The 23296-nt window shown below is 40.0% G+C and overlaps 1 protein-coding gene across 1 annotated transcript in view; it reads left to right on the top strand.

Moving 5' to 3' along the window:
- The window catches only part of HOMER1 (homer scaffold protein 1), a 170141-nt gene extending 152694 nt beyond the window's left edge, over window positions 1-17447 (top strand). The window contains exons 7-9 of the mRNA XM_075066994.1: window positions 3177-3287; window positions 5168-5248; window positions 14267-17447. Coding sequence (XP_074923095.1) covers window positions 3177-3287; window positions 5168-5248; window positions 14267-14455 — 381 coding nt within the window. The 3' untranslated portion in view covers window positions 14456-17447. The remainder of the gene's footprint in view (window positions 1-3176; window positions 3288-5167; window positions 5249-14266) is intronic.
- Window positions 17448-23296: the final 5849 nt, after the last annotated feature.

Genomic DNA, 23296 nt, shown 5'->3' on the forward strand with positions numbered 1-23296 from the left:
AAGGTCACCAGGACAAGGCCAACAGCACCGGGCTTCTCAGGACCCCCTGGGCATACCATCAAGCACCAGGGCCCTCAGCACGTTCCCGTTCAGGCGTCTGACCCAGAGCGGAGGGCTCAGAGGTTGCAGGTCCGGCCCCACATGCCTCGAGAAGGCCGACCGTCCCATTTCGCTGGCTGCGAAATCCTCAGGAGCCGAACGGTATCCCAGCTGCGGAGGTACCAGACCCACTCTTGCCAGGACTCTCTTCATCTTACCTCCCTGATGAAGCAGTAGCGGGAACGACATCCACGGGTCACCTCCCCCTGACCTGAGGCGCACCATAGACTCCTCAGGCGAGTGGCAGCCTGAATCATAACATTCAGGTCGAGGAGCTCGCAGAGATTGAGGACCCTGTGTGCAGTATACCACGTCTGACGCACCCATCTGTTGCCCCTGCCGCTTTATAAAAACGATACAGCAACGCCACACTTGCAGTCACCGCCTCCTATTCTCACACCCACCGCCCGAGGATAGAACGTAAATAACATGCTCCCATTCTAGGAACTACGATACCTATATGTCCACCCGCGCCCATGCTCCCTTGTCGTTTCAATCTGTGAACGAGAGAGGAATGTCGATGGGCAAAGAAGACACCAGCCCCAAGTCCAAGGAGGCAAGAAGGATGGACACCTGGGCCGCAAGTCTATTTCTGCGGGAGATTGCAGCTGCAAGTTTCTAACCAGCAGCTCTACTCAGCCGCTACTCTTACTTTAACACCTGAAAGCGCTGATCAATTCAACAGAGCTCCTCCCCGCAAGACGCTGCGCAGGAGTTCGTCACCCTTCTGAGATGAAGGGGAAAGAAGAAAAAAAGTTGACGCACTTCCTTGCAGGCGGACACTGGAACGCACCGACTCTGCTTGCCAAAACTCTGGCCCTCCGGTGGTCACGACCTGACGTCGTATCTCTGCTCAGGTCTCTGGCCATTCTCCGGGAACTCCAACATTACCCATCCAGGATCGTTCGTTTGAGGGCCAGGCCTGTTATCTTCAAGGATAAGACCGACGCCGCAGCTGCAAAGCCTGAAAGATAACAGGTCATTATGCGTGCTCTTGGAATGCATACACCCGTGACAACAGCGTACCTTCCCGCACCGCGAACTACACAACATCTGGCCTTTCCCCCAGCCGACAGAGACAAAGACTCTCTCAGTGCCACACAAATAATGGCAGGCACAGACAGTCGCGGTAACCAGGGGTCAGGGCAAGGTTGCTACCAAGCCTTCTTCCGGCTCGAAGCCCTCATTTTGAAGATCCGCCCGAGAGGCAATGTACCAGTTATCTCCGTGAAAGCCCTTTCTCCACCCTTCTTCGACCGCCTCCTCCTACTTCCTCCCCGCGTGGCGCCGGCTCACTTCAGACCGTTGGGTCCTCCGCACGCTGTGGTTTGGATACCACCTGCAGTTTGCCTCGTACCCGCCTTCCCGCCCCTCGAAGAACAAGAGTTACAAGGTGAGTAACCGTGTTTTATGGTACATCAGTTGGCAGCCTCAAGGGGGTTTCTGTGATCCAACCCGTCACAAGGTACATCAATGGCTGTTAGCCAAGATAGTCAGAGATAATTACCCTGTTCTTTTCATTCCCCTTGAAGCATCTGACATTGGCCGTTGTCGGAAGACATGATATTGGGCTAGATGGACCACTGGTCTGACCCAGTGTGGCTGTTCTTATGTTCTTACCTGTAACCAGAGTTCTTTGAGATGGGCTCTGGATAGTCACAATCTCCACACGCACACGCACACACACACCACTCTTCCTCACAGTCTTAATAAAATCTACCTCTGAGGCAGGGGTGGAAGGAACTGAGGCAGCAGCAGTTCCTTCCACTTTTTATAGCCTTTCTGTCAGAATATTCAGGAACACTGAGGGAAGTGTTCCTTTAACGAACACTGCTAGGAGAAAGCTCCACTGTTCAGGCTGCACCAGCCAGCACAACCCATGAGTGTGAATATGCAGAGTCCATCTTGAAGAACTCTGGTTTCAAATAAGTAACCTTCATTTTAAACTGCTGAAAATCTGTCCCTTTTAAAAGATGCTTCATGCAAATCAGGAGCACATTGTCTCTGTAATTAAGCAGACTCTTTGTAATTATGGTCTTTAAAGAAAATTAGAGCCTTAAGCTTCAGAGGGAAATAATTTATTTAGAAAACTGAGCTGTTGCTTTGTGCAGTAATATTTTTCACTAACATTTTATTTATTATTCATAATATATTTTTAGCTTACTTCACACATACAAGAGCTGAATTGATAGAAAACATAATGGCTCCATCAGTGTTCTGAATGATTTATGAACAACAATGTTTTTAAGTAGAATATGGTATTATAGAATATAATTCATGGATGTACAAAATGTTACCCATTGTTCTCTTAAGGATCATCTGTCTGTGTATAACAGCAGGCATATTAACATCTCTTCAAATTGAAATTGTACGTGCCATTGCTATGCATTTCATCCAAAGACAGATGGACAGAGTGCTCTGTCTGCTAATAAAGAGAACTCTATAGTACCAAAATGTGCCATTTAGCCACTGGCCTAAAGGTGAGATCTGAAAATAGAAAGGAGTTAAAATATTTGCAGCCATGTGTTGGTAGGTAAGTATGCAGCACTACGCCTTGCATGCAAATTCAGAAATTGAGTCTGAGAAATTGTAGTTGTCTTTTGGAGGACTGGGTGGTCATTGATTAACATGATGAAATATTAAAAACTTTCAATGGATAGATTAGATAGATCAGATTAGACAAATCAGTGATCAATCCTCTAGACCATGTGAACTCTAGAGAGATAATGCTTCTTCTTCCCTGAATGTTTTCAAAATTAGTAAGTGCACATTTTCATGCAAAAGGGGCTTTTTTCAGACTATAGAACCAATATTTTTCCGTTATCAGAAACTGCAACAAAATTTAGAATTTCAGAGGCGGGAAATATTATACCAAACAATTGGATAAGGAATTTTATACTAATGTTTTACAAAAATATTTTCAGCATTTTAATCTGTATATATTTTTACAGTTAATAAGCATATTTCAACAGATGTATATTTCAGATGTAAGTGTTAATGCAAAGAGGCAATAGCACCTTGTAATTCTTCATGTTGTCACTTAATTTTATATTTATTGCTGACATTTATTTCTACAGGTGACTGAGCTGGAGTGTGTGAGCAGTCAAGCAAATGCAGTCCATACACATAAAACAGAATTAAACCAGACAATACAGGAATTAGAATCCACACTGAAGAAGAAAGAACAGGTATTTGCTAACATTATTCATAACATTTTAAAGTGGCTTTAAAATCATATTATTTATAACAGTTTGTAATTTAATCTTAAATCTGCTTGTGAGCACAGAGGTAATTTCTGCGTGGACTAAAGTAAGAAGAATCCATTTTCAGCCTTTTTGAGGCTAATAAATTTTCTTACAGATTGTCAATCACAACTATTGTCTGGATTTTAGTGTATCTGAGCCAAAAATCTGCATTTTTCTGTTCACTCTTCCCAAGTACTTTTCTTTGCAAAAGAAAGCATGTACTAAAGCATGCAGCATTTCTTCACAGCAGCAGTCAAAATGAAGCACTGTGAATCCCATTTATAGACAAGCAATGTCAGTGCAAGTATTTATTTTAAAAAGTAGCTATAAGCACTGCTTTCCTTTATTGAGGAAGCCAGACTGTGGTGAGAAACAAGCCAGTCTTTGTGAGTTAAGATTTATTTTAATATAGCTGATTTTGGGGTCCTAAGGGCCCTGGCCCTTTCTTCTAAATAAGCTCCACTCCCTATTTGGTGCTGTTTATTGTGCCGTCAGCCAAGATCTGGGCCAGCAGTAGGAGGGTATGGGGAATTAGAGAAGCCACCTGTGCTGCCCCAAAGTGAAGCACACCCGCCCCCAAAAGAGATAGCTAACTGTCTCCTTACTGAAGGGGGAGGATAAAAGGGAGAAGGGAGCTGACTATGGCGGGAATTGGCTTTTGTGGCTCCCCCATTACCAAAGATTCTATAATAAGCAGTATATAGGAACATTGGCATTGCCATACTGGATCAGACCAGAAGTTTCCAACAGTGGCCAGCACCAGATGTTTAAGAGAAAGTGCAAGAAACCTGGACATTGACAGTTATGGAATAACTTCTCCACAGGGCAAGTTTCTTCCTAACCCCTGTAAGAGATCGGCTTGTGCCCTGAGATGTGGGGATGTGTATTGGTTTCTTTTTTCCTGTTGTTTTTTAATCGTTACTTTTGTAATTCTGTATGCTCTTGTTATCCATGTAAACATCCAGTCCTCCTTTGATTCCTGCTAAGCTCTTGGCCTCAGTGATATCTTACGGCAAATTGGTCAACATGGTAATTGTGCGTTGTGGGAGAAAATATTTATCAGTTTTAAAGTTGCAGCCTTTCAATTTCATTGACTAACTGCTTGTTCTTGTATCATGAGAATGAGTGAACAGAAATGTCTGATCTAATCTCTGTACCATTTATTTTGTATACCTTTATCACCTTCATCCCCTCATACTTTCTCTAAACTAAAAATACCATTTTTATCCATCTCTCTTCATATGGCAGTCAGTGGTTAGAACTTTGTATTCAGGCCATTTCTGTTCCCTCTCTCTTGCCGCTGCTGGCTTCATCCCTTGCTAATGATATAGGAAGAAGCTCCCCACTGAAGTCTAGATTTCTCTTTTGAAAAGGAGGAGTACAACATTAGTGTGCAGTAAAATATTGTTTTAAAATAAATACAGACCAGGATTGAACTTTTAACTACCATGACCCTCAATTTTCCAGAAAAAATATTCCAGCCTTGCTGGGGTGGGAGGGTAAGAGAAACTCAACAAAGGTTAAATGTTGATGGCAAATATGTTTGAGTTATTACACTTTTCAAGATGGAATCGCTCATTGTTGGTGTATGTCTAACATGCAGATGAATAAATTGCAGAAGTTGCTGATTCCATACTATTAGTGTGTGTGTGTGAGGGGGGGGGTGTTGAACTCCACACACAAGAAGTGTCAAGGTAAGCAGCTGCTCAGTGTCCGTTTTGGTATAATTGGAATGATTTGGCCAGGAAGAGAATAAGTGGCTGATTTGCACTGAGTTAAGATCCGGTAATGTGTAGTTAAAGGAATTGTTTTTCCTCCCTCAGGAAATAGAAAGATTGAAACAAGAAATTGATAATGCCAGAGAGCTTCAGGCACAGAGGGATGCTTTGACCCAGAAGCTCCAGGTAAGCATCAGTATTATATACATATTAATTTAGATGTAGGAGAAAAAGGAAGATGGGCAGTAGGCAGACACTTATAATTATCATATGTGCAGCTTATCTGTTCCTGGCTAGGTTCACCCAAACTGACAGAGAGAGGTGTAACTTATGCCTCCATGAACCAGTCTGGACCCCATGTCCTCTAGGGGGAATTCACACCAAATTGCCATTTGCCTGCCCTTAGGCCATTTGACCTAACTGCTCCATAGGGGAGCAGTTTTAAGTTGCAACTGAAGCTCCATAGAAACTACTGTAGTGGAAGCTGCTTAGGACATCCACCACATTAATGCATTCTCTGGCCACATTCCTTCACTGGCCAGCACTGTTCCCATTTTGAGCACTACTTGGCTTCTCTCAGGCCTTTCTGGCAGACCTGCTGCCATTGAGTGCCTTCATCAGGTTCTTTAGCACACCCTGTAATGAATCTAGATGAAATTGCAACTGTACTCTGATTTTAAAGTGTCCATATATACAGTATCTCGTTATTCCTTGTTTGAATAACTCAACAATTCTTAACATTCTCTCAGGAATCTCTAAACCCAGGATTTGGGTTGGGGATCTTATTGGGGTGTGTTTTGTTTGTGAAAATTGTTTTTAGAGCTGAATGCCTCCACAAATTGGAAATGGAACATGGAGCCTTTCATCTCTTAGTCAGTTTAAATTTAGCCCCAGTTTGAAAATCGTTAGTCTGACAATTAAGTAGTCCTGTGTAAAATGAATTGGTGACCTCAGTCTGTCCCTTTAACTGAAAACCCTGTGGCAGACTCAGCAGAAGCCCAGATGTAGTTGGTGACTGAACTATTCTTTTATTTCGAGCAGAGATGGGCATTAACTAAGGCCCTGTGTTCAAACACTTCCAAAATTTAGAGGAGCTTTGAAATTCATATCTGAATTGTGTCTCTTGGGCCCACATCTAATTCCTAGAATAGGTCTCTCTACAGATGTAGACTGAAATGTGTAGACAGGGCAAGGAAGAGGCTTGCATTGCCTTTTTCTGTATCTGTTAGAATCATAGAACCATTGGGTTAGACGGGACTGCAAGGATCATCTAATCTAAATCCCTGCCAACATGCAGGATTTATTGTGTCTAAACCATCCAAGACAGATGGCTATCCAGCCTCCTTTTTAAACTCGCAATGAAAGAGTTTCCCTACGCAGTCTGCTCCATTGTCCTACTGCTCTTACAATTTGGACGTTTTTCCTGAGATTTAATCTAAATCTGCTATGCTATAGTTTGAACCCATTTCCTCTTGTCCTGCCCTGTGTGGCAAAAGAGAACAACTTTTCTCCATCTTTTTTATAGCAGTCTTTCAAGTATTTGAAGACCGCTATCATGTCCCCTTTAATCTTCTCTTTTTAAAACTAAACATGCCCAATTCCTTCTGCCTTTGTTCTGGCATGGGTTGCATTTCATCCCTTTGATCATCTTTGTCACTTGCCTCTGGATCCTTTCCAGTTTCTCTGTATCCTTTCTATAAATTGTTGACCAAAATGGGACACTACTCCAGCTGAGGCCTAACCAGTGCCGAATAGAGCAGTATTATCACCTCCTGTGACTTGCATGTTATGCATCTGTTAATACAACCTAAATGCATTTGCTTTTTTTGCAAAAGCATTGCTGACTCATATTGATGTTGTGATCCACCACAACTCCTGGATCCTTTTCAGTAGTGCTGCTACCAAGCCAGTTACCCCCCTCCTCCAGTTTGTATTTGTGCATTTGTTTTTTCTTTCCTAAGTTCTTTGTTTATCTGTGTTGAATTTCATTTTGTTGTCTATAGCCCAGTTCTCTAATTTATCAAGATCCCTCTGAATTTTAGTGCTCAATTTGCAGTGGGGGAGATCTAGGTTGGATATTAGGAAAAAATATTTCACTAGGAGGGTGGTGAAGCACTGGAATGGGTTAATTAGGGAGGTGGTGGAATCTCCGTCCTTAGAGGTTTTTAAGATCTGGCTTGACAAAGCCCTGACTGGGATGATTTAGTTGGGATTGGTCCTGTTTCGAGCAGGGGATTGGACTAGATGACCACCTGAGGTCTCTTCCAACCCTAATCTTATATGATTCTATGAGGAGTCAGTCCTGGGTCTGGTATTATTCAATATTTTTATTAATGACTTGGATAATGTAGTGGAGAGTATGCTTTAACATTTGGAGATGATACCAACCTGGGAGGGTTGCACGCACTTTGAAGATAGGATTAGAATTAAAAATGACCTTGACACATTAGAGAATTAGTCTGAAATCAGCAAGATGAAATTCAAAACAGACAAGGGTAGTAGCTGGCAACCTGCCACATGTGGCGCGTGGGGGTAATCCGCTGGCGGGCTGCGAGACACTTTGTTTACATTGACTGTGCGCAGCTGCCCTCGCCCACAGCTCCCAGTGGCCGCCCCCTGAGCACTGCAAGTTTCAGTGCTGTAAAGTGGCAGTGCAGACAGTGCACCAGCGCTGGGAGCCGCGCTCCCAGCACTAGTAGTTAGGCTACGTCTACACTACAGGATAATTCCGAATTACATTAAACCGGTTTTATAAAACAGATATTATAAATTCGATTTCACGCGGCCACCCCTCCTCCCCCCGCTCACAGACCGCACATTTCCACACCCGCATATCACCCAGAATTGCCAAGGGCAGGGAGACTGCGGAAACAATGGATAGCTATGGAATAGCTACCCACAACGCAACGCTCCAGAATTCGACGCTAGCCTTGGACACAGCCACTACCACGAGATATGACGAGCAGGCACAGTAATTCGGTGTGTGCGCCCTGGTCCAAGCTAGCGTCGATTTCTGGAGCTTGCTTGTGGGTAGCTATCCATAGCTATCCCATTGTTCCGCAGTTCCCCTGCCCTTGGAATTCTGGGTTGAATCATTGTCGCGGGTGGTTCTGGGTAAATGTCGTCAGCATTCCTTCCTCTGGGAAAACACACAGCAGACAATCCTTTCGCGCCTTTTTTCCCTGGATTGCCCTGGCAGGCGCCATAGCACGGCAAGCATAGGAGCCCGTTCAGCTTTTATTTAACAGTCCCATATGTTACTGGATGCCGCGGACAGAGCGATACTCCAGCGCTACACAGCAGCATCATTGCTTTGCATGATAGCAGAGATGGTACCAGTCTACTGCTGGAGAATACTGGCAATGAGATGACGGTTATCTCTCCCCTTTGTACTGTTACTGCTATCATGAGTGCCCGGCTGAGATCGGCCGGGGGCGAAAAGCAAAACTGGGAATGACTCCCGAGTCAATCTCTCCTTTATGGTCTAAAAATAGAGTCAGTCCTGCCTAGAATATGGGAAGTGTGCTAGAGGACCAGTGTATCACAGAGCACAGCTGCTCTGTGTCAGTATTCAAGGGGTGCCCCTGCAACACCCCACCCGTTGCTTCTCCTCCCCAACCTTCCTGGGCTACCGTGGCAGTGTCCCGCCCATTTGTGTCATGAAGTAATAAAGAATGCAGGAGTTTTAGTGACATAAAATGAGGGGGAGGCAGCCTCCCGGTGCTATGATAGTCCAGCAGGACATTAAGCGTGCGGGGAGAGGAGCCCAGCATCCACTGCTATGATAGTCCAGGCAGTACAGAATCTTTTCTTTACACATGAAAGGGAGGGGCTGATTGAAGCTCAGCCCCAGTGTTTATGATGAAAACGGTTACCAGCGTTCTGTAACATCTACTGGGAGTGACCAGGAATCATTCCTGTTCTGTTTTTTAGCCAGGCGTCCCCCGGGCTGGCCTCATCTCAGGCCAACATGTTAGATATTGAACCATTATCAAGCATTGGCGCTCGGGTTCATAAGGATTACCAGTCCTACTGCACCGTCTGCCACCGGAAGAGGAGCAAATACTGCGCTTCACTGCTGCAGCATAGCGTCTACCAGCAGCATTCAGTAGACATAGGGTGACGTTGAAAGAAGTCAAGAAATGATTCTTTCCTTTTCTTTCACATGTGGGGAGGGGAGTAACTGAGGAGCTATTCCCTGAACCACACCAGACAATGTGTTTGAACTTATAGGCACTGGAGCTCAGCCAAGAATGCAAAAGTTTTCGAGAATGCTGTGGACTGTGGATAGCTGGAGTCTCAGTACCCCTCCCTCCATTAGCGTCCATTTGAGTTCTGGCTTGCCATTACGCTTGTCAGGCAGCACTGCGTAGCCTGGAGATTTTTTTCAAACGCTTTGGCATTTTCGTCTTCCGTAATGGAGCTCTGATAGAACAGATTTGTCTCCCCAATAGCGATCAGATCCAGTACTCCCGTACGGTCCATGCTGGAGCTCTTTTGGATTTGGGACTGCATCGCCACCGTGCTGATCAGAGCTCTATGCTGGGCAAACAGGAAATATAATTCAAAAGTTCGCGGGGCTTTTCCTGTTTACCTGCCCATTGCGTCCGAGTTCAGAGCTGTCCAGAGCGGTCAGTGGTGCACTGTGGGATACTCCTGGAGGCCAAAATGTCGATTCCATCCACACTAACGTATTCCGAAGTAATACTATCGATTTTAGCATTACTCTCTATTTGTAGGAGTACAGAAATCGATTTAAAGAGCCCTTTAAATCGATTTAAAGAGCACTGTAGTGTGGACGGGTACAGCGTTAAATCGATTTAACGCTGTTAAAATCGATTTAACGGCGTAGTGTGGACCAGGCCTTACTCTCCTTGGGCGGGGGGGGAGGTTTACAGCTGGTGCGCTTTAACATTGCTAGTGAAGACATACCCTTAGGTTAGATGTTAGGAGGAAAAGCTTTAATTATGTAGCTCTGCTCTGGACTAGGCTTCCAAGGGAGATTGTGGAATCTCCATCTTTGGAAGTTTTTAAGAACAGTTTGGACAAACATCTGCCAGGGATGATCTAGGTTTACTTGGTCCTGCCTCAGCAAAGGGGTTTGGACTTGGTGACTTCTCAAGGTCCCTTTCAGCCCTACATTTGTGATTCTCTGATCCATCACCTGTTTTCAGATCTCATCTAAAAACAGATGTTTTCTCCTTTCTGCATAACCATTCAATTTTCTCCTCTCTCGGTTTTATTTTTTATTTTCAATTCAATGTATTGTGTACCTCTCAAATATTTTAAAATACAGCTTGTATAAAAAAGGCTATACAAAATAAAGTATATCACATTGTCCTGCATACCAACTAGATAAAAAGATATTGATGAACAGGAATGAAATAGAGAGTAATCCATTAATGGTAAGAACTCCAGTGGGGAACAGTATCAAATAAGCTATCGCAGTAGAGGGGTAAGTATTAGGAGCCTTGTTAGTTAATATTTTCATTAATAATACAGAGAAAGCATACACAATCAGCCATGATCACGTAAGCTCACAATAAGTAAGTATTCCTTTATTAGAATAGCAGATTCATAAATATAGCTTTTACTCAAAACATATATATTTAATTCTGATCTGTTTACCATATACTTTGCACTAAGATCCACAGGACTTTATTATGATGGAAACAACAAACACTATTTGTTGTGTTAATATTTTTTTCATTTAGAATAAAAATGTGTTAAAAAATTAATCACAATACCATTATAGGAGGAGCTCAAAAACACAGGACAGAATATAGCTGCAGATGGACCTGGAGAGATCAGAAGAGTGAGTTGATTATAATAAGATGAGATTCATTACTAATAAAGTTAAATCTCATACCTGCAGATAGGAATGGAGAGAGACAGCTATTTGGAAGGCAATAAGTGTGAGAAAGACCTAGTTGTAATAGCAGACACGAAACTAAATACGAACTTGCAAGGCAATACCTGTGCCAAAAATGCTAGTGCTATTCTTTGGGATGTATATGTAGGAAGGTTGTATGTAAAGCTAGGGAAATAACGTTTTCATAACACTTCAGCAACAGAAGCTGGAATATTACATGCAGTTCTGTTTCCTGCTAATTAGTAAGTATACTAAATACAAAGAAGGGAAACAAATATGATGCAAGAATTGGAGGAAAATATATATTAGAAAATATTTGGGGAGCTACCTGTGTATAGTTTAGAAAAGAAGACAAAAAGGGACATAAATACAGTCTGTAAGTATCCACAAAATAATTTAAATGAAATAAAGTAAGTATTCCTATTCTCTGAAAATATTAGGACAAGGAGCAAGGGCACAGTAAGGAATGGAATGTTTATGCTAGATATTAGATAAAAATTCCTAACTTTTTAAGAGCAATTGGACAGTGGACTAGATTGAGGAAGGTGTTCAATATTAGATATAGGCAAATCAGCCATTATTTAGACCTGGATGATGCATATATTCAGGGTTACTAATATTTAGATGATAGTCACACATCCATCTATATGAATATCATTAGATATGAAAAATGTTCTAGTACATCCTTTTGCCCTCCCTGCTTACAGAATTTAAAGATGTTGGGATTAAGGAAGACACCCCACTGCATGTAGCATTGGGAAATGGAGAAGGGGCTCTGCCAGGAGGTCAGAAAGAGAAGAGGAGAAAGAGCAAGTAATCAGTTCTACTTTGGAAAGAAGAAATAGACATTGTGCAGCTAAGAAAATATTAGAGTTAACACCTTCTTTTTAGGCATATGTCACGGATGATCTGGACAAAGGAGGCCGGATTCTTTACTGCATTGCATTTGTGTAATCATTTACATGTACTTTGGTACAGTTTTACACACTTCACAGCACAGGTGTAAACACTAAAGAGCAGGGCAATAGAATTTAGCACAGGTATGGATTCAAAGATGGACAATTGGTCTGTTCTGTCATGGCAGTTCTTACATACTTAGTAATAATAGGAGCCTACAAAGCAATGCTAAGTGCTCCAAGCAATGCCATTCAGTATAAATAAATCTGAAATGCATCTTTTTCAGTCAATTCTCCCTTCTAAGTACTTCCAGAACTATCGCATAAATAGACTAAAAGCACTCTGCTGTGGACCCCAAGAGCAGGAGGGAAAGTCCTACTCATATGGTTTTGTACAAGACACAGTAATCAAAAGCCAGTGATTTGTTAAGATTTTTTAATACTCGTATCTGTTTACAAATGAAAAGCAAGCAGAGGGTTCCGGTTTAACTTTAATGTAACCCATGACCACATGCTCACGTAGGGTGGGTTGCTGTGCATACATGTAAGTGTGGTTTTTAAGCCTCCTTTGTGATTTCCTGATTCTGCAGCTTTCTGGCCCATAAGGGCTGCTGAAATCTGTGCTTGCTGCTACATGCTCCACGGGCTGTTCTTTGGGCCTGTTCTGAGGGGCTTTGGCCACATCATCTTTTCCCAAGTTGTACTCCGTGACCAGTAGTCAAGATGTGGGATGGTGTAGGAGCCAATACAATTATCTGCACCACCCAAGGATTTCCCTGTGTAGTGAGAAGCTGATTACATTGACTTTAGGGTAGCTTTGAGCCACTTGGTGCCCCATCATAGGTGGGTGCTTATTGTCCTCATCAGCTCCCACTGGTGTACGTCTGGGCCCATATCAATGGAAAACATTAGTACAGTCATTAGGGTAAGTGCCGTGGTGGTGGGAGGAATGGCAGCAGGCAGTGCAGAGAGGGGAGGTGGTGAATGGAGGCAGCTGCAGGGAAGAGGAGGACACACAGGAGGAGAAAAAGTGGCCACTGTAAATTGACAGCTTCTCAAAGTGCTTTTCAGCAGCAGCTTGAAACCAATCATTGTAAAACCTAAAATGGGAATCATTAAATATTCCAAATTTAATCTGATAAAATGCAGCTGAGTTGAAAGTGACTCTTCTGTCACAGAGTGCTGCTGAAAGGGCAGCTGGGCTTCTGGGAGGTGGGAGGAACAAGGGGAAGCCCAAGTAGCCCACAAAATGATGAAAAAATGTTTATAAATAAATATATAAATATTTTTTCTCATCCGTTTCCTGAAAACTGTTTTTCATAGTGGAAGGTATATTATATAAACCCTCCCTATGCTGTTTTTAAAAGGTTTTTTAAATAACTGAAATATAAAATTGAGACATACTCAAATAACAATAAGCTACACCAGACACAAATAAGGCTCATGTTGGTAACTTGTCAGGAGCCCCAGGGCAGCATGCAATTTGCATAAAATAGAGCTTAATATAGCTGCCCTCCCCTTTAATACGTGACCCACAGAGATTAGAGGTCTGACTATACTGTTCTGCATCTTGATCCGACAGCCTGGATTTGAGCAGCATCGTGTTGTGTGATCTATAGCAACTGTGGGCTGCTCCTGTGCCTTAAAGATGAGAAAAGACATTTACCATGGTGTAATTCCCCTTGAGCTGCATTTGAGATGCAGACACATTGTCTCCCTTCCTACCCACTGTGATATTGGAACAGCTTCTATGTATGGCAGCTCAGAAACTGTACTCAAATAGCACCCAGGAGCAGAGAGAAGCTCTGAAACATACATTTCAGTACAACAAAAGATATAATTAGTATTTTGTTGTTTATACATTCGTACAGTTATCTTGATATTAGTCTTAATCTATATAGGTCAGTGTGTCGTGTGAAATAGCATATACAGTGGGTTTACAGTGGGATAATATTCATTCACACATGAAGGAATGTCTAAGACATGAAACCATTCTTTTTATTTAGTGGGGTGTGTCCTTGAGTAATCTGTGTATTCTAAAATGGAGAATGGCTAAGATTAAAATAATCCCTTGAGAAGCCACTTTCAGTAAATGGCATATTTATATATCAGAAACAATAGCAAATTTACTTCAGTTAATGCCTTGCATTCAAGATGGCACTCAGCGGCTATATAATTTTATCTCTCTGTTCCAAATGTCCTGTCCCTTGGATGTTTTACTGAGAAGATATAAGGAAGGTAGCGTTTTTTCAAACTCCTCACTGGCCTTTAACAAAAACCTGTTCTTTAGTTAGCAGTAACTGAAAGATTGCAAATAATTTAATTGTGGTCTTTTAAAACCTGGATTAACTGAGACAGACATGACTGACAGCAGAAAGAGAAAACTACTTTCTATTTATAAACAGTACATTAACATACTGCATATTTTCTCTGAAGGAAGTAGAAATTCGAAACAAGGACCTGGAAGGACAGCTGTCTGATCTAGAGCAACGTCTGGAGAAAAGTCAGAATGAGCAAGAAGCTTTTCGCAATAACTTGAAGACACTTTTAGAAATTCTTGATGGAAAAATCTTTGAACTAACAGAATTACGAGATAACCTGGCCAAGCTAATAGAATGTAGCTAAAGAAATGGGATTTCAGTGCCAATCATCTTAAAGATGCACTGTCTCTCTTCATAGGACTATGTTGGGCTCTGCATCAAAGTTGCACAAAATTAGAAAAATGCTCCTCCAAGAGGGCCTATTTTAAATTTGAATAGTATATTTCAATGTAAAAATTAGAATTCATCTTGTAGCTAGTCAAAAAAGAAAACACTTGAATTACAAATTACCTCCATGTATATTATTGGCCATACATAACTTGAAGAAAGATATTAACAGTAATTAAATGCAGTGATTTTCTAATTATTAGCCAGTGGAAGAATTAGCAGTGTCCCAAGTCACATCCCCTTTTGGTGTTAGACACAATGTAGATTATCTGCTTTTTTATTTAATTAAGATATCTAATTGATGTGTTTTGTGCAAAAACTTAGTGATGACAGCCCTGTCTTTTGTTGTAATCTTAATAATTTCTCAGGATATTTTGCACTGTTGAGAAACAGTGCCATTACCAATTAATTCTTGCCAGGAGTGAGAGAGAATTGCATCTTTAATTGAAACATAGTTAATAGAACTGCTTGTATAGAGTTCTTCCTTTTTTTTATACTGGAAGATACTGTATTTCTTTATGAAGTTTACTCTGGTGTTCTATAATATTGTCCAGTGTATGGTTTACTTTCCATATTAATTCCATATATTTGCAATGAGATACTGTCTCCCATTTTATTACACATTTTGAAGTCAACCAATGAAGGCAGGTGAGTTCCTCAGAAAAAAATATTTTTTAATTTAAAATTTGACATACACACACAAATATAGGTAGCCAGACATTTATTGTCTGGCCTTATTAAACATCAAATATAATTAGAATGTGCAGTTACTTGAAAATGTTTTATTAGCCTGTTTTGCAAGAAATCTTTTCTGAATGATCAGTGCATTTCAGTTTTGTGTAGTAATGGCTAGTGGAGAACACTGTTTATTGATCATTTTAAGGATGCAGAGCTATTACAAGGGGATTACTTTTACATTGAACTTGTCCAGCCAAGAGAAATGTTTCTAGAAGCTGTGTAGTCATAGCAAACTGAAATGGAGACATGTTTTCTCTGTATAGTTCTTCACAGCACATCTTTATCAAAACTACACCAGGCAATATTCTGAACTGTTACATAGTTGTTTAAAAAGAGGAACTGAATTCACTTATCCTCAGTGAATGGGTTTTTAAGTTGTTTTGATGTAATTTTAACAGACTTTTGGCAAACATGCATTTCTCTATATATTTATTTTAAGAAAAGTCATTGAAAGGTAAGCCAAGTGTCATATGTTTGCTTATTGAATGGGAAGTGCATCAAAGTATGTTGTTGCCATAAATTGCCTGCAATGTTGGAGAGGTTTTTTTTAAAAAAATGTATGAATATCAGACTCAAGCGTCTCAAGATGCACTGAGTTTTTGTTTGCACCCAAAATTAATTTGAATGTTAAATACAAAATCTAAATGATTAGTAAATTTGTATAACAAACAATTTTCTCCACTTTTACAGAGTGATATTCAAAACTAGAAAACGTAGGTCTGGTTTGTGTGTGTATACCGTATGTATAATACACACATTCTGATTTACATTAGAAAAAGAGAAAATACCTGGTTTGTTTATAAAATATCATTTTTTCTTTACAAGTGATTTATCAGGTTCCCCTGACAAGTCAGGAGAGCTGTTTAGATCAAATACTAAACCATCATGTATTATACTGTTTGTACTGTACACACCATTTACGTTTCCTCCATATTTTTAGTGTATTTTCTCACCTATTTTATTTATTAAGAGGGGGGAAAAGCTTAGTTCAGCGTGCGTATGGTTGAAAGTTTTCTGTGGTGAGTTACATAGTTTTTATTTGGTAGATGTTAAATTATGATGATATGGGTAACTTCATCAGGTGAGCAGAAATCACCAGGTTTTAATTTACATAAAGATATTTGGGGCTGATTCTCTTGTGATTTACACCAGTGATTACACACAGAAGAATCTTCAGTGATGTCAGTGGAGTTACACTGCTTAAAACTGGTTTATGTGCCAGGAGAATCAAGCCCATTAAAAGTGGATGGGCTTAATTAGGAGAAAGTAAAAGGTAAAACAAAAGCAAGTTCATAGGATATTAAATGTTATATTATTTTAAATTATCAGAACTTTTAAAAATGTCATCATTTACATGTGGGAAAATAGCTTACAAAAATATTTCCACTTAAATTTTTTGTATATGTGTGTTACATGAGTATTTTTATGTGTACATACATACACATATGTATATACAGTACCTGGAAAAAATTTAGATGTGCACATTTTTAATATTTTCCTAGTGAAATGAAATTTAAAATTGGAAAATAATATTTGAAAATTTCTTTTCTCATAAAGTAGAGATGCTTGATTTCATTTTTTAAAATAATGCAATCTACTGAGGGCTGCACCTTTTGAATTCCCACGTAGTCATCAAACATGGATATGGGATAAGGGGGACATAAGTGCGCATATAAATAAAATCTTATTGTTAAGAGTATTTTAAATGTTCATTTTCAGTAGGTGAGTGTGTAGAAATTGTAATCTAAAGTTCATAATTAGGAGGTTATACCTACCGTAGCCTCTCCACTTCTGTATTAAGATATTTGAAACATTAATTTTTCCCCAGAGACAGGTATTGTACATTGTATCTAAGTTTAGATAAAACTGTGGGAATATATATGCCAGAAAACAACGCTGGGTACTGTAGCCTGAAAATGTGAAGAACCTACACAGGAGAGGAGAGCAATCATATTGTGTATAACTTGTTATAAGACAACTATGGAGTCTTGTAAAAAAAAAAAAAAAAAAAAAAAAAAAAAAACGGAAAAAAGAACCCCAACAAGAAAAACAAAACAAAAAAAAATATATAATTTTTATTTTGAAATACACTGGCTGTTCTCTGGAGAATGTACTTTTTCTCTTTATTTTTTTCTTAAAACTTTTTCAAGTATTAAAAAGTGTGCAAGTGATGGCAGCAGTTACCTTAATCCTTCAGGTGCTACTGGATTTTGCATTGGCGTGTCATGTTGTGAAATCCTGACTTTAACATAAAAGGTTTTATAAGTACATCCCCGTCTGGAAAGTTAGTTTTTGGAGTGTCTCTCTCATAATCCATATGCCGGAATGATCCCGAAGTTGTATTCTTCTATGCAGAAGTATTAAAATCTGTCAGCTGTAATATAGGCCATGATTTCCTGCTCTCAGCAAACTTCCAAGAAAACTGGTAAGGAAAACAAAATAATACATCAACAGTGGACTTTACATGGTACAGGGAAGAATATGGAATAATTAATTGTTATAAAATCTCAAAGAAGAGCACATTTCAGGTAAGAAGTAGCATAGTGAATACACAGATATAATTGAAACTGAATGTAAGGAAGTGGTGACATTTGGAGAAGATAATTCCTTAATAATTAAGTAAATTTTTAATAAAAGAGAGTGGAGAAGAATGCATCAATTGAAAAAAAATATTTTTGAATATACTCCTTCAGTTGCCAGCCATGGAAAATTTCCTTTTTCCATGGCTTTTCCTTCTCTAGCCTATCAATTAAGGGTTAAATCCAGGTTTAATTTGAGTAAATGGGTGAACCTCAGTTGGTTCCATCCTCATGTTCTCTGTTTCTGTGCTGAAGAGGCTATTGAACAATGTCCTGTATGCATCATATTCTTTGAAGGAGGTAGTTACAGAGTCAAATGCAAAATTGGCATCAAGCTATCCTCACAGATTCAGGATGGGAGGCAAAGGAGAAAAAAGCTGCAATCCTTTCTTGTCATTCTCTATTTTGCAAAGTCTGGCCCATTAGCATTAAGAGTATATTGACTGCTTTACTTGTCATTACCTTAGAATAGGGCCAAATGTGAATCTGATTAGAGTACAGCTCTGAACATTGAGTAGTCATTTTAAAAATATCAAGCCCACTTGAGCCAGAGGTGTGTGCACTCTCAGTAACTGACTATGCCAGTTAGACATACAATTATGCACTCATTTTCTCTAAACAAGGCTCTGGATTGTGCAAAGCAATGTCCTGATTGGTTGGTTGAGTTTTCCTTACATCCGTGCACCAACTCTCAATGATATAAAGCTCGGACTTTATCGCTGAATAGTATTTTTAAAATTCCTAGTCCTGCTTAATAAAACGAACCCCTGGATTTGCCCAAATTATGTCAGAGTTTAGTTTGACCCACTATGTTAAATACAAGATAGTGAGTAGGGTCTGTGGGCTAGATCTTGGATCCTTGTTCAGCTACTTTCCACTGCTCTGGCAGTGTAAAGGAACTGGAAAGCTGGTCTAATAGTCTATATTCCACATGTGTAGGGCAATCCATAGGTGGAATAGTGGTTCCTGTGCTCCCCACTTTCTCATGTCTTGGCAGAAAGCAAAGGAGACTTGGGGAACCAATATGTCCAAACTGCCAGAATGACCTTTTGGGGTCTGGGCACCCAGCCCTGGGATCAGGAGAGCACATATGATTTAAAGCCACATTTGCAGCTTGTGGTCCAATCTTGAATAAAGGTAAGCTTGGGTAGACCACTATATCTGGATCTTGATGTTATTTTAGATCATTTAGTTTGTGGACATGGAAAAAAGCACAGGTTTAAAAAATATTTTAGAATGTAAAAGAATCCTGAGAGCTTTCTCATCAAGAATCTGTCACATGACACAGCTTAGAAATTGACAAAGTTTCATAGCTTTCCAGGCAGGACATACAACTCCTGAAGTAGGGATCGGCAACAGCAGGTTCATGAAGAAGGCATGCTTCCAAATCCCTTATGCTACTCTAACTTCGGGTGCGTCCAGCTTAGCTGGATAAACTCATTGTGCCAGGAGGAAGAATCACACACAGCCAGGGATCCCGAGAGCAGTATCAAACGTACTGCAGTATGGAATATATTTTATAAATCCATTGAGAACCCTGGTACCTGCAAACCCCATTTTCTCCTGGCCTTCTGCCTCCACAAATCCAGAAAGTATTATTGTGGTGGTCTTGCCATTCATAGTCTCTAAATACACTCTGCTATTTTCATGTCACAGCAGCTGTAGGCCACCCATATCTCACACCTGTACACTTTTAGCAAGACAGAAGATTGCTCTTTAATTGATTAATTTTTTCCCTTCCTTTCTATTTTTGGGTAGTTTAGGATGATCCACTGGTAGAAACTTCCTCCAGTTGTTTATTCAGGATTTTCAATACCTGTCAAGCACTGCTTCCACTAGATGAACGACCTAAATATTTTAGTGGAAAAGAACTTGCACTTCGGTGAATGTGGGAATTTTTGATGAGGAACAAATTCTTCCTGTAGGTCAGGTACCACCAGCCTCCTCAGAAGGTAATGCAGAGGTTCCAGAACCTTCACAAATGAAGGCCACGCCGAGATGTTGAGAGAAGAAATAGAACCACAATTAACAGGTAAGATGAAACAAAAAAAATCTAGTATTAATAAAGTATCTGTCACCAGATGGGAAATCAAATTTTCCTCGATAAGATTTAGGGCCATTAGAGGTTAATGTGCTAAAAAAAAAATAATTCAAAATTCCCAGACCATTAACTAATATTCATCCCCTGATAAGAGAAATCTCTTGGAGGGAAAAATCCTCCTGATATCCCTGCCTAGTAAGAGGATATTATATCCTCCAGCCAGCATATGTAGATACAAAGAAACCAAGCTCCACCCCTGCCACAAACACACACCACATCCATCCCCTGTCCAGATCTGGCTATCTGGATATGCTGTCTTTTCTTGTCTCTAGCAGCTGCTTTTCTGGGTTGCCCCTCTACAACTTTTGTTTTTTGTGTTACTTTTTTTGTAGGCATCCATTTCTAGTTCTAAGTCAGCTCCCCAGAAGAGGTTTTTTGTATACTTCAGTCCCCTCATTCTGCTCTAGTGTGGTTTGTATATACATATACATGCAGCCACAGAAAAAAATGGAGAGAGACCAGGAGAGAGAATTTTGTTCAGCAGCACTAAAAGGGAGAAGCAGAATTGGCAGCCAGGACTCAAGCTAGGCAAATTTCTCTTCCCGTGGCATATTTTATCGCACCCTTTAAAAAGAAATAACCACATAGATGTCTGTGTTCTATCATTTCTGCATCACACTATTACATAAATGTCTTTACTTTATCTCCCTTGTATTTGTTTTTTCTTTCTCAGTTTGTTTTTTCTATGCCCTTTTCAGTCTATTTTACCCTCAGAAAGGATCGATTTCCATCACTGATTTTAATCACAATTTAAATAATTGATTTGAATCTTGTTTTGCATTTTTAATTATAGTTATTTTCCTAAAAAGAGGTTGATTCCCATTGGTAGGTAACCAGTAAAACATGTTGATTTGCAACTGAATATACCCTTCACACTAAAATTTGGAGGGGGTTTTACTAACCAGGAGGACATAGTGTGTCTATATACATTTATGTAAGCAGTTATATAGGGTTTAATTTATTTATTCAGATTCTTAATCTTTACATGTTTGTTGTTAGGAAAAATGATGAATAATGCATTTATTTACTAGCTGATCATGTTTTACTCTTGATTTGTGCATTTGGACGAAAATTAGAATTCAATTAAAATTTTCATAAAATCTTTAAAAAAAAAAAAACAAAAAACCTTTAAATTTGATACATAAGAAAAACAGTTTATCCAAACATGTTTTGCATTGAAACTAACTTATTACCTCACCTTTGTTGTTTAATATCTTTTATTGGACCAACTTCTGTTGGTGGAAGGGACAAGCTTTTGAGCTACACAGACATGCAACGCTCTGTGTAGCTCAAAAACTCGTCCCTTCCACCAACAGAAGCTGGTCCAATAAAAGATACGTTACCCATCTTGTTACTGATGTATCCTGGGACCAACACAGCTAAGACACTGCAAACAATTACTAAACAAGGAAAGTATTATGTGTAGTTAGTGAACTGAACTGATTGTTTCTGGTTGCCATGTCTGTCAAGATTTTAGAACTAGCCGCTCTCATTGTCTCACAGCTAGTTGTTGTTGTTGATAAATGGCAAGAAGAAAACAAGCTTTCCTGCTTTTTCAGTTCCCAGTAAGTTTATTAACTTCGGATTAACTAGTTGAGTAAACTCAATGAAGAACGTATTCTCCCTGCACCTTTACAAGAGGCTATTGCTGTCAAAAACTGGTTTAGCAGTTCAGCAGACTCTGCTTCCAGGTGACTAGCCAGTAACTTCCACCAGTTCAAGTAGCTTGACTGTCTTGAAAACTTTGGCAGTAAACATAACACTTGAATGGTGGTATTTATTTCATTTAAATTATTTTATCATTTTAGTAAGTTTAGGCTTCAACATAGGTTGCCATAATTTCCCATTTAATAGTTTTTTTAATGTCTTAAATACATCTAATTTGAATTTAAAAATCTGACTTTTATCCATGCGACTTTCAGTATGTTTCTATATTGTGTAATAATTTTTCCTTCCTTTTCTTCCCCTTCCTCTCTTTTTCCTTTTGTTCTCTCTCCTTCCTTCAAGTTTTCACACTCTCCTTCTCTTCTCCTTTGCACTTGGTGTTCCTGATTCTAATTGCTGTACTCTCCCCCTTCATTTTCTCTCTCCATATACAGGTTCTCTCTCCCCTCTTCACCCCTTCCCTTCCCCTCACCAAACACTCTCCCACTCAGACTTTTTGCCTCCTAGCTTTCCTCTCCCTAGGCTCACCCTCTTCGCTCCCCCACTAATTCCCCCATAGTGTCATTCCCGAGCTCTTCTTACCCACCCTCATACTCTCCATTCCGCAGGCTGTCTTTTATCATTTTCTCCTCTCTATCTCTTGATGTTTCCAGTCACCTCCTTCTCCTAGTGCTGTCCTCTTAGGATAGAGAAGTAGGGAACAGCAGACTTGGCTCATTTTTTACGTAGCAGGCAAAGTTGGGAAGAACATCACCACTATGAGAAAAAGTTAGTGAGAGCATGCCCCCAACTCTGATTGCATTTATGGCTTCATGAACAGGTCCATGTGTCCTACTCCCTTTAGAGGCAGGCATCAGTGTAGTGAATGAGTGAGGAAGTGCTGGTTTAAGGTAACTCCTGGATTAGTCTTTTGATAGCCTGATGGATAGTCTAGCCTCGTGGATAGGCAGAGGTGACTGAAAAAGAGAATTTCCATGGAAAATTCTTAACATTTGTTTTTGTTTCAAACTGGGAGTCAAAACTTCACAAAGTTAAAGTTAAAAAAAAAATCAAGTCAGGATCATTGAAATAGTTCTGAAGATTATATTTCTAGATTACATTTGTTTCAAAGTTAGTATTTTATCAAGTAAAATGTTGACATTAAACGAGTGAAAGCTATTTGTTTACTTTTCTGTTGAAAGTTTCATTAAAATTGAAATGATCCCATTAAGTGCTTTGATTTCTACAAAATTATTTTCTAGTGGAAATCTTTTGTCAAAAAGTTTGATCTATGCTAGTAGCGGACTCAGTGATTGATATAAGAACATCTGGCCTCATCAACTTCACTTACTCTTGGATTGCTGTTGGCTATGAGTGTATGAGGGCAGCACCTAGGGAATCCTAAACTCCCGAAGTTTTTAGTATCCCCGAGTCCCAGAGCAGTAGTTAATGTCCTCTCTGACATTATCAGTCCAGGTCTGAGTCTCATTCAGCTATCATTATTTACAGTAAGTGTGAAAAAATTATATTGATTCTGAAACTGATGTTTGACCTTGATGGGATTCCTGGAATGAGCCAGGAAGCCCGAGGGGAGTTGACCACAGGCTACCACATAACTGGCATGGCAGGAAAGGAACATTTTATTCTAGCTACAACATGAGTGGGTTAGAGAGCAGGCAGGTGGAACTGCTGGAGC

Source organism: Chelonoidis abingdonii, chromosome 6 (assembly GCF_003597395.2).
Source record: "Chelonoidis abingdonii isolate Lonesome George chromosome 6, CheloAbing_2.0, whole genome shotgun sequence".
Lineage (NCBI taxonomy): Eukaryota > Metazoa > Chordata > Testudines > Testudinidae > Chelonoidis > Chelonoidis abingdonii.